General features: G+C 33.1%; 1 protein-coding gene, 1 long non-coding RNA gene and 1 pseudogene across 2 annotated transcripts; 2 read left to right on the forward strand and 1 right to left on the reverse strand.

Annotated features, from left to right (window-relative positions):
- Nucleotides 1-878: 878 nt before the first annotated feature.
- On the forward strand, nt 879-8846 carry LOC145578602 (peroxisomal fatty acid beta-oxidation multifunctional protein AIM1-like; annotated as a pseudogene).
- Nucleotides 6177-8751, reverse strand: LOC145578603 (uncharacterized). Its single transcript, XR_014098891.1, has 4 exons — nt 8659-8751; nt 6753-7065; nt 6472-6654; nt 6177-6390 (listed from the first exon to the last, which is right to left on the reverse strand). It is a non-coding gene; the product is annotated as an uncharacterized LOC145578603 (long non-coding RNA).
- A 553-nt stretch (nt 8847-9399) lies between the features above and the next one.
- Nucleotides 9400-12721, forward strand: LOC145578604 (cyclin-dependent kinase F-1-like). Its single transcript, XM_081635900.1, has 2 exons — nt 9400-9919; nt 11488-12721. The coding sequence occupies exons 1-2, from the start codon at nt 9428-9430 to the stop codon at nt 12433-12435; spliced, it is 1440 nt and encodes a 479-aa protein (XP_081492026.1). The 5' UTR covers nt 9400-9427; the 3' UTR covers nt 12436-12721.
- The last annotated feature ends 273 nt before the right edge of the window (nt 12722-12994 follow it).

The following is a 12994-nucleotide window of genomic DNA, read 5'->3' on the forward strand; positions in this document are numbered from 1 at the left end:
CTTATTTAATTGGCTACTACTAAAATTTATAATCCTACATGGCACACTAAGAAAATTAGATCCTATGTGGCTCTCTAAAAACTCGGGAAAAAAACTACCCTTTATATATATATATATATATATATATATATATATATATATATATATATATATATATATATATATATATATATATATATATATATATATATATATATTAAAGGTGACACCAGGAATGACATGCATGTATCATCTTCTTTTTAAAAATTTCCTGCCATTTTTTTTTTGGCCAAAGGTTCGTAGAGAATATTTATACTATGCAATAATATTTTCCTAACTAATTGGAATTTATATTTCATTATTTAAATTATACACACTCAACAAAAATATTATTACTTTAATTAATACTATGCAATAATAAACAATGATAGTTACCGTGCATGACATGAAACCTAATCTAGTTGTATTATAAGCTAAGGTAGCTAATTTTGCTTTGCCGCCTTAATAGTTAATTGATGATAGAAAGCAAATTATGATTTTAGCAAATCTTATCAAATTATCATATTCATGCCGTAGTCACTCCCTTGTACATGATTAAACATTATACCTAAAATAGGAAAGAAGAATTTTCTACACATACACTAATAATTTAGCTCAATTATTTTATTTTATTTTTGGTGAATAATTTAGCTCAATTATGGAATTACTAGTTAACTACTATCTACCACATGAAACACGTACAAAATGTGACATTGGTGACCCTACTAGCCATGCTTGTATGATCTCCAACTTAATACATACGTAAACGACAATGCTTTAAATTTTGGCCATTTTCTTAATACATGTATATATTTCATATCTTTCATTCTATATATCTCCCTTCTAAAGTCTCTAGTTAGTTGTTGAAGTCTTGAAGGTGGCAATAATGGCGGGAGCTCGAGTTTCCATGGAAGTCGGAAATGACGGTGTTGCCCTCGTCACTTTCTCAAATCCTCCAGTTAACGCCTTGGAAATTACAAGTTACATACAACATACTCCATCTCATTTTATTTTTATTTTTTTCGTTTTCAAGCATATATGTTGTAATTCATTTTAATTAAAATTTGTATGAACTCTAAATGACTAATTAATGATTTTTATTTGGTTGATTTTGACGTAGCATTAATGAAATTGAAAGAAGTATACGATTAAGTTATAAGGAGAAATGATGTCAAAGCCATTGTAATAACTGGTAAGTAGTTATTTTACTCCATAATTGAGCTAAATTATTAATGTTTAGAAAATTCTTGTACAAGATTTTGATTTAACTTAATCACGGAGTACATTTGCATGATCATATTAGTCATACACGGCAACCAAGTATAAGCCCCTTGATGGAAAATTGGTCAGAAACTATAATTGTTTGGGAGTTGAGGGATTTCTTTTAGCTATGACTTATGAATACGTACTAATTATTATCACTCATTTTCTCATTTTAGGTGCAAATGGAAAGTTTTCAAGTGGATTTGACCTCAAATTTATCAAGCTAGTGCAAGAGACAAGTAAAACTTAACTTTATTTGCTTACGATTTATTTTCATTTATATTAGCAATATAGCATATTAGTTATGAAATTGACTATATGATATACAATTATACATGGTACTTGGTTTAATATATAGGGGATTTATATATATTGCCGAAAAGGTTTGCTACTCAATTGATCAACACAATCGAAGGTCTTTGCTCATGACCAACCTTATTTACATTTTTATTTTTATTATTTATTTGTGGACGTATGGTGAATATAGTTGTATAATATATGTGTACGTAATACTTACAATAATTGCAATGAAAACATTGATTTATTGATCAATCTCAGATTCACCAAAGCCGTTTGTTGCTGTCTTACAAGGTTTTGCTCATGGAAGTGGCTTAGAATTAGCTATGGTATGTATGTGCCATTTTTCGATCTCCATTAATTGCGGTAGCTTTGGATTGTATTTTTGACATAAGTAGGGCAGCCTTGGTTTGTAGTGTTGAAATTTATGTTATCCTAATTACTAAAGGCTTATCGTAGTACAAAATTTTGACATTATCATATAAAATTCAATTGTGTAATAGTTTTATGATATAACTAAGGGCCTATCTTTATTTTTTGACATATAGTTTATTAACTGCTAACGTATATACTTTATCAAGATTCATGACTTTCATTAATATATGAATTTATAATTAGGTAATTAGTTAATTAGTTCATGGACTTTCATTTACTGACTTTATTATAATTAGCTTTCTATGCGAGTTTAATTAGGTTAGTTGATAGAGCAATATATGTGCAATAATAAGTAAGAAATTAAAGAACAAAAATAAGACAAAGAAGATAAGACACAAGTTTTTACGTGGTTCGGTCAATGTGACCTACTCCACGGGCGGAGACGATCATCCAATCTCTTTCACTATAGTAACGATGTTGTGACTATTACAAGATACATCAATTAGGAGTAATAAAGGCAGACGAAATTGTATTATCCATCCATTGTGTTGCACCATAAATTTAACCTCGCCAATGATAAAACTACTTGTTATATATGCTGCCGCACATTCATCTAATCTCTTCACTTGTTTGTATGCTCTAATCTTGAACGATGAACGATCATCTTGACGTACCATAACAACCAAGCATTTGATGAGGCATATTCTTCACTCCTCTAAAATCTTTATTAAGCTTTCCCTTTTGTTTTCTTATTGTTGTAGGTTGTGTAGGAAGATCACTCAAAGCAATCAAACATATTTTCTTTCTTGCATTTTCGTATTTCTTGTACCCTTGTTGCAACTTCCGCTTTGTATTCTCCAACTTGTTGCAACATGACGAGTCATCCAATAAGGAATTAGGTTTAGGTGGTGATGATGACAAAGGTTGTTTGAAATTTTGACGGAGTACACTCGACTCTTTTCGACCACGTTGTGCTAATATTGGCGGCGATGAGGACTGTGGTAACTCTTGACGATGAACACTGTCTACCCCTTTCACACCCAACAAATTTTTGAGGAGAACTTTCATCTCTTTGCCTTTTCCATGATGATGTCGTTTATCAAGAACGCTAGTCTTGTCACCCAAACTAACAACATCGTCTATTCTTTGCTTCATTGAAACACTACTAAGAACCTCCCATGTTTCCTCTAACCCATCCAATTTCCTCGACGTCTCTTCCCACCTAGCGGCTAGGTCCATAGTCGTTTCTTCCATGGCTATTTCACGTTAATTAGCATTAAAAAGTTGATTTCACCTCAAGATATGAAAAGAATCAAGGAATAGTTTTCTCTCCAAGACTTCTCACTAATTTGTATGATTTATAATACGTAAATATTGAGTAAATAGTTTAAGGAGTATTTATAACAAGAGGAAAATATAAATTGTTGATGTAATGACGGTTATGTAATAACAGATTTTATGGATTAGATTTTAGTAAAATAATATCTCATGCTAGATTGTTTAGGATATAATCATTTATATGCGGCATAATGCACTACCGACCTAAATGTAAGCTAACATCTAATAATTCCTTTTTTCTATGAAAATAAAAAAAAAAAAAAAAACAATCTTTTTTTAATAAAATTAGACTAAACTATTTTTGGAAAATAAAATAATTAATAAGGAAGGTTACTCCATAAGAATTATCAAGGATATCATATGGAAAATCAAATACATCAATGGGAGGAAGAATTGAAGAAAGCGTTGAAGGTTTAATGAAACCAAAGTTTTATTCCGTAGTAGATTACTTTGGATAAGTAACCAATTATGTTTTATTCACCAAAAAAAAAAAAAAAAAAAAAAAAAAAAAAAAAAAAAAAAACCCAATTATTTGAGTATTTTTTTAAAGAAAATAAAATTAATTCTTTACTGGTCGACTAATAAGTGTATTATTATCTATTCAAATAAAAATAAAAATAAAAAAGTATTATTATACTCAAAAAAAAAAAATGTATTATTAAGATTTAATGCTACAAAATATCTAAAACTTGGATTAAAAGGTTACCATGATTTTATCATTTTATGTAGCTTGTAAAACAGATTGTATGGATTAGATTTTAGGAAAGTAAATTAATATCTCATGGTAGATTGTTTAGGATAGAATAATCATTTAAAATGTATGGATTATGATCCTATGCGACATTATTATGCACCGACGACTTAGCTTAGTCTAACATATTTTTGGAAAGTAAAAGAATTAAGAATGAATTATAATAATTCCTTTTTTATAATTTTTTTTAAATTTAAAAAAAAAAACATATTTTTTTAAATAAAATTAGACTAAAATATTTTTGGAAAATAAAAGAATTAAGAAAGAATGTTACTCCAAAAGAATTGTCAAGGATATCATATGGAAAATCAAATACATCAATGGGAGGAAGAATTGAAGAAAGCTTTGAGGATTTAATGAAATCAAAGTAACAGTAGATTACTTTAGATAAGTAACCAATTATGTTTTATTCAAAAAAAAAAAAAGTAACCAATTATTTTAAGTATTTTTTTCTAAGAAAATAAAATTAATTCTTTACTGGTCAACTAATAAATGTATGATTAAGAATTTATACAAAATACTACGTCTTAAAAACTTGGATTAAAAGTTGACCATGACTACAAATTCATTATAGCGGGCATCCATTAATTACATTATACTAGCAATGATGGAAGTAACCTAAGTAAAATGTTTTAATATTACTCATCATTTTATTGCAATTTCATTGTAAAGATTTTTAAGCTCACCACAACCATGATATTAGCCTGGATCGCGTCAATTGCAACCTAGCTGCCCACAAAAGTGGTACGCTAGATAAGTCTTAGTACATACCCGATATGTGTTTGTGTATGGTAATCCTTCACATATTACTTATGATATTGAGTTTTGTATGCAGGGATGTCATGCACGAATTTCTGCTACGAAAGTACAACTTGTAATGCCAGAGCTACTATTTGGACTAATTCCGGGTCTTGGAGGTAACTCATACTCATAAATACATTTGTTTTACAAGCTAATTGCATACTCCTGCAATTTTTTTATAAATACATTTTCGACATCTAAATATATAGGGACACAACGTCTTCCCAGGCTTATTGGTCTAATAAAGGCAATTGAATTGATATTAGTAAGTCTTTTTTACTCTACAAACATATAAAATGTTATGCGTGCAAATTAACATATTTGTATACCTTTATCAACTTTTTTAAGTTATCAAAACCAATAGCATCTGAGGAAGGAGTGGAGCTTGGCCTTATTGATGATGTGGTGCCCTCTGAAGAGTTGCTAAAGGTATCGCGAATGTGGGCTTTAGACATTGCAGAGGGCCGCAAACCTTTGGTACGCTGCCTCCACATGACTGACAAGCTTGGTTCCCTCTCTGAAGTTCGCAAAATATTGATGGTTGCGAGACAAAAGGCTACACAACAGACTGCTAGGAATATGCCTCAGTACCAAGCCTGCCTAGATGTTATTGAGGAGGGTATTATACATGGAGGTTACACTGGGATCTTAAAGGTATTTGGACTTGATTATTTCTATGATTTCAATTGATTTTACAATTAAAAAACATGACTTGAGATCGTTTTTCTATTGCAGGAAGAAAAAGTTTTCGAAGAACTACTTTTATCCGAAACTTCCAAAGGTTTACTGCATATGTTTTTGGCTCAAAATCTGACATCAAAGGTACTAATTTCTCACTGCTGGTAGCTCTTTCTTCACTGAAGTTTATTTTTAAGTCATGGTCTTATTGCTATATGCATTATAATAGATACCAGGGGTTCGTGATGCTGGACTGAAACCACGACGTATGAAGAAAGTTGCTGTTATTGGTGGAGGTTTAATGGGTTCGGGCATTGCAACTGCCCTACTGTTGAGCAATATACATATTGTTCTTAATGAATCTAATGCTGAATTCCTTGCCAAGGGAATACAATCCATCCAAGGTAGTGTTTAGTGATCATATAGCTCTCAATTTCTCCCACTAGACGTTTGAGAATTGGATTCAGAATTCGACTCTGCCTATTTCTATTACATGCATATGAAAAGTTCCATCGAATCTAATACCAGTGATTGGCCTGTGGCAGACAACATCAGAGGTTTAGTGACAAAAGGGAAGTTGGAAAATGAAAAGGCGGAGAAAGCACTTTCATTTCTCAAAGGCGAATTGGACTATACAGAATTTAGAGATGTTGATATGGTCATTGAGGTTAGTTGTGTCAAACTCTTTACATTCACAAGGCTGTCACTACTCTATACTAGATAATAGTATACTAAGTAAATGATTACATATCTTGCAACTTCTTAATGAAGATTAGTTCATGTAATATTGTAATCTCATGAACCTAGCATCAATTGCTAAGAGTGTTCAAAACTTCACGATCTTTCAGGCTGCTGTCGAAGATGTTTCTCTGAAACAAACAATATTTAGTCAGCTTGAGAAAACATGCCCTTCAAATTGTATTCTAGCTACAAACACATTGACTACTGACCTCAATATAATTGGAGAAAAGGCCAATTCTCAGGAGCGCATTGTTGGTGTGCATTTTTTCAGGTTTGTTTCATTCTTTTAACATTTCTTTTCAGCAGCAAGATGATTGTGCAGTTCAACTGATCTTCATCTTCTAATCTGAAAGTGCAGTCTGATTGACAGTCCTATGCACATGACGCCTTTACTGGAAATAGCGAGGACTAATAAGACATCAGCACAAGTTATTCATGATCTCATTGCATTTGCAAGAGCAATAAGAAAAGTGCCTATAGTAGTTGGTACCTGTACTGGATATGCGGTGAACAGAACTTTCTTCACATACTTTCAGAGTGCTGATCTTTTGGCAAACTTGGGAGTTGACATTTTCAGGATCGACAGAGTTGTTACCAACTTTGGACTGCCTATGGGCCCTTTCCAGTAGTCTTCTCCACCTTGTCACCGTGTTTGGCACCAAAACTTGTTAACTTTAGTCTTCAGTGAATCCATTTTGGCTTATGCTATGGTGATTGAACACTTGTGTTATTTTTCAGGCTTCAGGATTTAACAGGATATGGAAATGCACTTGCAATAGCAAAGGAATTTCAGGCTGCCTTCCCTGATCACAGTTTCAGGTCACCATTAGTTGAACTTCTAGTAAAAAATGGTCGAAATGGTAAGCAACAAATCACTAATTATCGTAGCTAAAAACTCTAAAAATTACTATAAGGCATTAGAGACTAGGTTATTATGTGACTATAGCATGCCTTAAAGGTTAAAGAACAATATACTTCGTATATAACAGCAATTATTAGACTGGCATGACTCCGAGAATACATTGTGATAAGCTTACCAGAATAGACATTATGCATTTATGCTTGCTTGTTTAAACACCTTTATCCCATAAGTGGGGTCGGCTACATGAACCAACATGAGGACTTCCTAGGAGGTCACCCATCCTAGTACTTCTCTACTCTCAATCATCCTAGAATAGACATTATCAAATTAGAAAACAACGGATGATAGGCAGAGTAAATCTTAGACTACTTAATAAGTGGTTTTTTTTTTTTCTAGCTCCAATGCAGGACAACTTATATAGTTATATGTAGATGATAACAAATGAATCAATAGTCTTACTAAATTTATGACTTAATATGATAATAGGTAAAATAAATGGAAAAGGATACTACACATATGAGAAAGGGAGCAAGCCACAACCTGATCCCTCAGTGCTACCCATCATTGAAGAATCTAGAAGAATGACAAATATTATGCCAGGTGAAAAGGTAAACATTGAGGTGACAAATTACAGGCAAACAGCAAACTGGTACAAAAATGTTAATAAATCTTTGTTCTTCTTTCTATATATATGCAGCCTATATCTGTATCAGACCAAGACATATTGGGAATGATACTCTTTCCAGTGGTAAATGAGGCTTGCCGCGTACTAGAAGACAGAGTTGTGGTTCGAGCATCTGATCTAGATGTAGCTTCTGTTCTTGGGATGAATTTTCCATCATATCGGTTGGTCTATTATCTAATTCACCCCGAAATTTTTTCTAGATCATGATGGTATTGGATACAATATAAAGGTTATTAATTACTAAGAATTAGTATGATCATGATTCTTTCAGGGGCGGTATTGTTTTCTGGGCAGATGCTGTTGGACCAAACCATATATATAATAGTCTGAAGAAGTGGTCAAACCTTCATGGCAGTTTTTTCAAACCATCACAGTTCTTGGAGAAAAGGGTTGCCAAAGGCTTGTTATTGGTTAGTGGTTAGAGCATTATATTAATTCACTGATTACTTTCTGTAATCATGTCAACTATGTGTTGTGATATCATCATCATCATCATCTCAACTTCTTCTATAAATCATGAGAACTGATGCACGAACAATTGAGAAAAGTTTATCACGTTGCTAAACATGGCAAAACTGTAAATAAAGTAAAAACTTTTTATTTATGATAATGCCACTTGATAACCGAAATTTGTTTTGGGCCCCCTCCAAACAATTTTGAAGAAAAACATGCGTACATTCATAGAAAATAAAACAATAAAACGCATTGGATTAAGTTTTCCAAATTAACAAAAACATATCATAGAAGTAATTGTATTTTTTTTTTTTTTTTTTTTTTTTTTTTTTTTTTTTTTTTTTTGAAGTAATTGTATTCTTGATCATTTGTGAATTGAATGAAAAGAAGACAAACCTTTCTTTAATGACTATTTTTTTGTTGCAGAGTGCATCTACTTCATCATCAGCTTCAAGATCACACTTGTAGATGGGCAGTCAATGGATCTGCAACACCAATTAAACATAGAAAATGAAAAAAATTGTACAAGTCAACTTTCAAGTATTATTGTACCATGAAACTATATCAAGTAAATAAATAATTACTTGGCAATTTCAACATTGCATTAGGGTGAATTTCAAAACACTTAAACAAGAACATTGCATTTTAATTACAAAATCAGGCTATGCAAAATTGCAAACGATTCAATCGATAAAATTTTAATTTCTCACTTATTTCAAATGGGATAGAAAAATCAATAAAATTCTAATTTCTCACTAAAAGGTAATCTGAGTAGTTAGTTATACATAATCAGAATCATAATTTCAGAGGGGAAAAAAAAAAAATCCATTGTTAACAATATATCGAACAGGTTCAAGAATTAAAGGTTATAGCTTTTAATTAAAATTGCAGATAGAAACCCTTAATTTGAAAACTAAAACCGCAAATTGAGAAAATACAGAAATTGAATAAGAGATGAAAATTGTAAGAGATGAAAACAATACAAAAAAAATTAAAAATTAAAAATTAAAAAATAAAAAATAAAAAATAAAAAATTCCATTTTAATTTTAATTTTTATTTAGAGAAAACAAAGATCTGACCTCTGGTAGTCTGGTAAGACTGGTAGAGAACTAGTGATGTTGAGTGTTCAAAAAAAAAAAAACAAAAACAATCTTTTTTACAAAAATGGAATCACCCACATCATCAAAAAGCTGGAGCATTTACGGAAGAAAAGAAATCAGCGCAAAATACGAAATCAAAGAGAGGATCGGCTCCGGCGCATACTCCGACGTATACCGCGCACTCCGTCGATCGGACGGCTGTACTGTCGCCTTGAAAGAGATCCATGATTATCAGAGCTCTTTTCGTGAAATCGAGGCCCTTCAAACCCTTCAAAACTGCCCCAACGTCGTCGTTTTGCACGAGTATTTTTGGAGGGAAGATGAAGATGCTGTTCTTGTATTGGAGTATTTGAGGACTGATTTAGCCTCGGTTGTTAAAGAGGGTAAGAAGAATTCGACGGATGGGATTTCATCTGGGGAGATTAAGCGATGGATGGTTCAGATTTTACATGGGGTTGATGCTTGTCATCGGAATTCTATTGTTCATCGTGATCTTAAACCGGCTAATTTGTTGATTTCTGATGATGGGGTTTTGAAATTGGCTGATTTTGGTCAGGTACTTTTATTTAATTTTTTTTATTTTGATTTTAAAATGTTGTATAGATTGCAATTTGTGGGTATATCTAATTTTGATTAGTAATGTGTATGAAATTTTAGTGTAAAGATTGAGAAGTTTGTTGAATTTTGGATTTTTTATAGTATTTTTGTTGCTAGTTATTGGAATTTTGGATGAGATTTATACATGGGCATTTCTTGTTTTTAGATGTTCCTGTTTGAAATGTGTAGCATTAGATTGCATTTTAGGGATGTTTCAAGTTTTGATTGGTGGTATTAGATTACATTGCATTGTGTGGATGTTTCGAGTTTTGGTTAGTGATGTGCAGTGGTTATTATTATTTAGGTTCTTTTCTTATCTATATGGAAAGAAAACTAGGTGGAAAACTTGAATTCGAAACTCAGGCCCTCGTAATCAGTGAGAGTGAAACTCGGGAATAAGATGGAAACTACACTTTGTTTAGTGTTTTTATGGTTGTAGATGAGTGATCATACAAATAATCAGTTCTATGTTGGGAATCTGATACCCTAATGTTTGGATGATTTTGGTATATTATTCCAAAAAAGATTTGAATTTTTGAGTTTGCTTTTGGCGCAATTTGGTTTTTTTGGGTTTGTTCTTGATAGTTATGAGCCTTTGAATAGGACATATAATGACCTGATATATGGAGGGATTTTACAATGAAATTGGGTGGTTTTGGAAAGTGAAATTTGTTTGTCAAGTAACGTCCTGGTTTTGTACTTAGTATTTGCAAGCATTTCTTATGATCATTATTATATTGTGAGATATTAAGAATAATTTATAGTTTTCATCATTGATATGAGATGGATATCTGTTATGTGTATGTTCAAATGCCTTCAGATTTTAGATTAGTGGTAAATAGTGCGAATCTGGTGTATACGGATCGTTCTGTTTTGTTCTGACAGTCTAACTTCTGCTCTGATAGATTGAATTTGATCAGCTGAGATTTGGAGAGTTCCCAGCATCGTTGTTCGGATATCTCTTGCTTTTCTTGGTTTGGCCTTCATGGTTGTGCATGAGATGTCATTTGGGTGCTAAGATCTAGTCTTGACTCTGGACTCTTGAAGATCTTTTTTGGATTTTGATGCTTTAATGAGTTGGTATTAGCTTGGCTAGTGAATTGTTAATTGTAGGTCCCTTTTAGCTTTAGGAATTTGAGTGGTTGTTTGGTGACATAGGAGGAGCTTACACCTCTCATTCTCTCAAGACATTGCAATTATAAAGTGAACTAGTTAACCAACCTCCACAATTTTGTGGAAATTAGGACTTCTCTTGATGTGTTTTTGTTAACCACACATACGCCTGAGGTCTGAGGAAGCTGGATCTCCTGTATAATTTTTGTAAACCGAACGACCACTTTGTTCTCTGATTATTGTATGATGGATTCTCTGTTGCAAGAATTCCAATATGGAGAATTAAGTTACATTCCCTTTTTCTCACCCCAAAAAAAAGAAATTTGCAGATGACAGAAGGCTGTTATTTTTCATTTCATCTTGGATTGTAACATGAAATCTGCCACTCATTGTGTTCCTAACTGTTCTTTTCAGGCAAGAATCCTCCTAGAGCCAGGTTTTGTTGCATCTGCGGAAGACTTGCAATCGCAGCACGATGAGCGAGATGCTACTGCTCAAGGTCACCCATCTACATTCCAACAGCCTGAAGTTATCATGAATGATTTAAGTGAGCAGGCTTGTGCTAATCAAGAGCAAGGTAATCCAAGCAGAGAAGACTTCTTCAGAAACTTAGTTATGCTAAAGGCTAAAGCTGCTGCTACAGATGACACAGACAAGGATTCAAACACCCTGGATGGAGATAATTCCTGTCTTGCCACTTGCACTATGAGTGAAATAGAAGATGATCTGCTCAAGGGCTCGAATACATATGAACCCGAGGCAGGTGAGGAGGACAATTATGGTCCTCTAACTTCATGTGTTGGGACTCGGTGGTTTAGAGCTCCGGAGTTACTCTATGGTTCGATAAACTATGGAGTGGAGATTGACCTCTGGTCATTAGGGTGCATTTTTGCAGAGCTTTTCAGCTTAGAGCCCCTCTTTCCTGGAACCTCAGATATAGATCAGCTCTCTAGAATTTTTAACGTCTTGGGCAACTTAACGGAGGAGACCTTTCCTGGTTGTTCAAACCTTCCTGATTATAAAATGATTTCATTCAATAAAATAGAAAAACCCCTTGGGTTAGAAACGTGCTTGCCAAATCGTTCACCTGATGAAATCCTTATAGTTAAGAAGCTTCTGTGCTTTAATCCTGCCAGTAGAGCTACTGCAATGGAGCTGTTACAAGAGAAGTACCTCACAGAGGATCCTCTTCCTGTTCCAATTTCCGAACTTAGAGTTCCATTGACTAGATGTTCCCCCGATGAGGATTCCCCTGTCAATTGGAATGACTACAGGGAAACAGGTTCAGACTCAGATTTTGATGAATTTGGTGGCGTATATGTGACCAAAACCGATGCTGGTTTCTCTGTTCGCTTTGATTGAGAAGAGTTGCAGATTTCAGGACCATGTATTCTTTTAGAGTACATGTCCTTCAATTTTGAATTATGAGCAGCATCCTACATAATATTCTTGGATGTCATACCGGTCATATTGACGTATTATGTCATCTATTGGCATTAGTCTTTAGAGTATGTTATTTTCTCTAATGACATGTGATGGCCTGTTTTCGTGATTGTATTCCTTGTATTCTTTTTCTGTATACTCTTTTAACTTATTGTTATTAAGCCAATTAAGGTGATGCAAATGGCAAAAATAATTAGTGAGCCAAGGCCTTTCTAAGTGCACACATTCTCAAACCTTATTTCTGTACCTTCTCATTTGGATTTTGGGCCAAAGCAACATCTTGCAAGCTGATGTAATGCGAGCAACTCGAGAAACAGGCATAACCAAAAACCAACTAGCACAGAATACAGTGCAAGAAATTTTTTTAAACAAATATTGTGGTAGTATACTACTTTGTATTATACCAGATATATGAGCAGTACTTGTATATTACCAGTATACCACATAGTACTTGTAATAGAATAATACCAAGAGGAGC

This window comes from Chenopodium album, chromosome 14 (genome assembly GCF_948465745.1).
Source record: "Chenopodium album chromosome 14, dcCheAlbu1.1, whole genome shotgun sequence".
Taxonomy (NCBI): domain Eukaryota; kingdom Viridiplantae; phylum Streptophyta; class Magnoliopsida; order Caryophyllales; family Amaranthaceae; genus Chenopodium; species Chenopodium album.

Excerpts from the sequence above, each read along its gene's own strand:
- LOC145578604 (XM_081635900.1), top strand. The coding sequence starts at position 9,428 with ATGGAATCACCCACATCATCAAAAAGCTGGAGCATTTACGGAAGAAAA. Across the intron at positions 9,920-11,487 it reads AATTGGCTGATTTTGGTCAG|GCAAGAATCCTCCTAGAGCC; the intron begins GTACTTTTATTT and ends TGTTCTTTTCAG.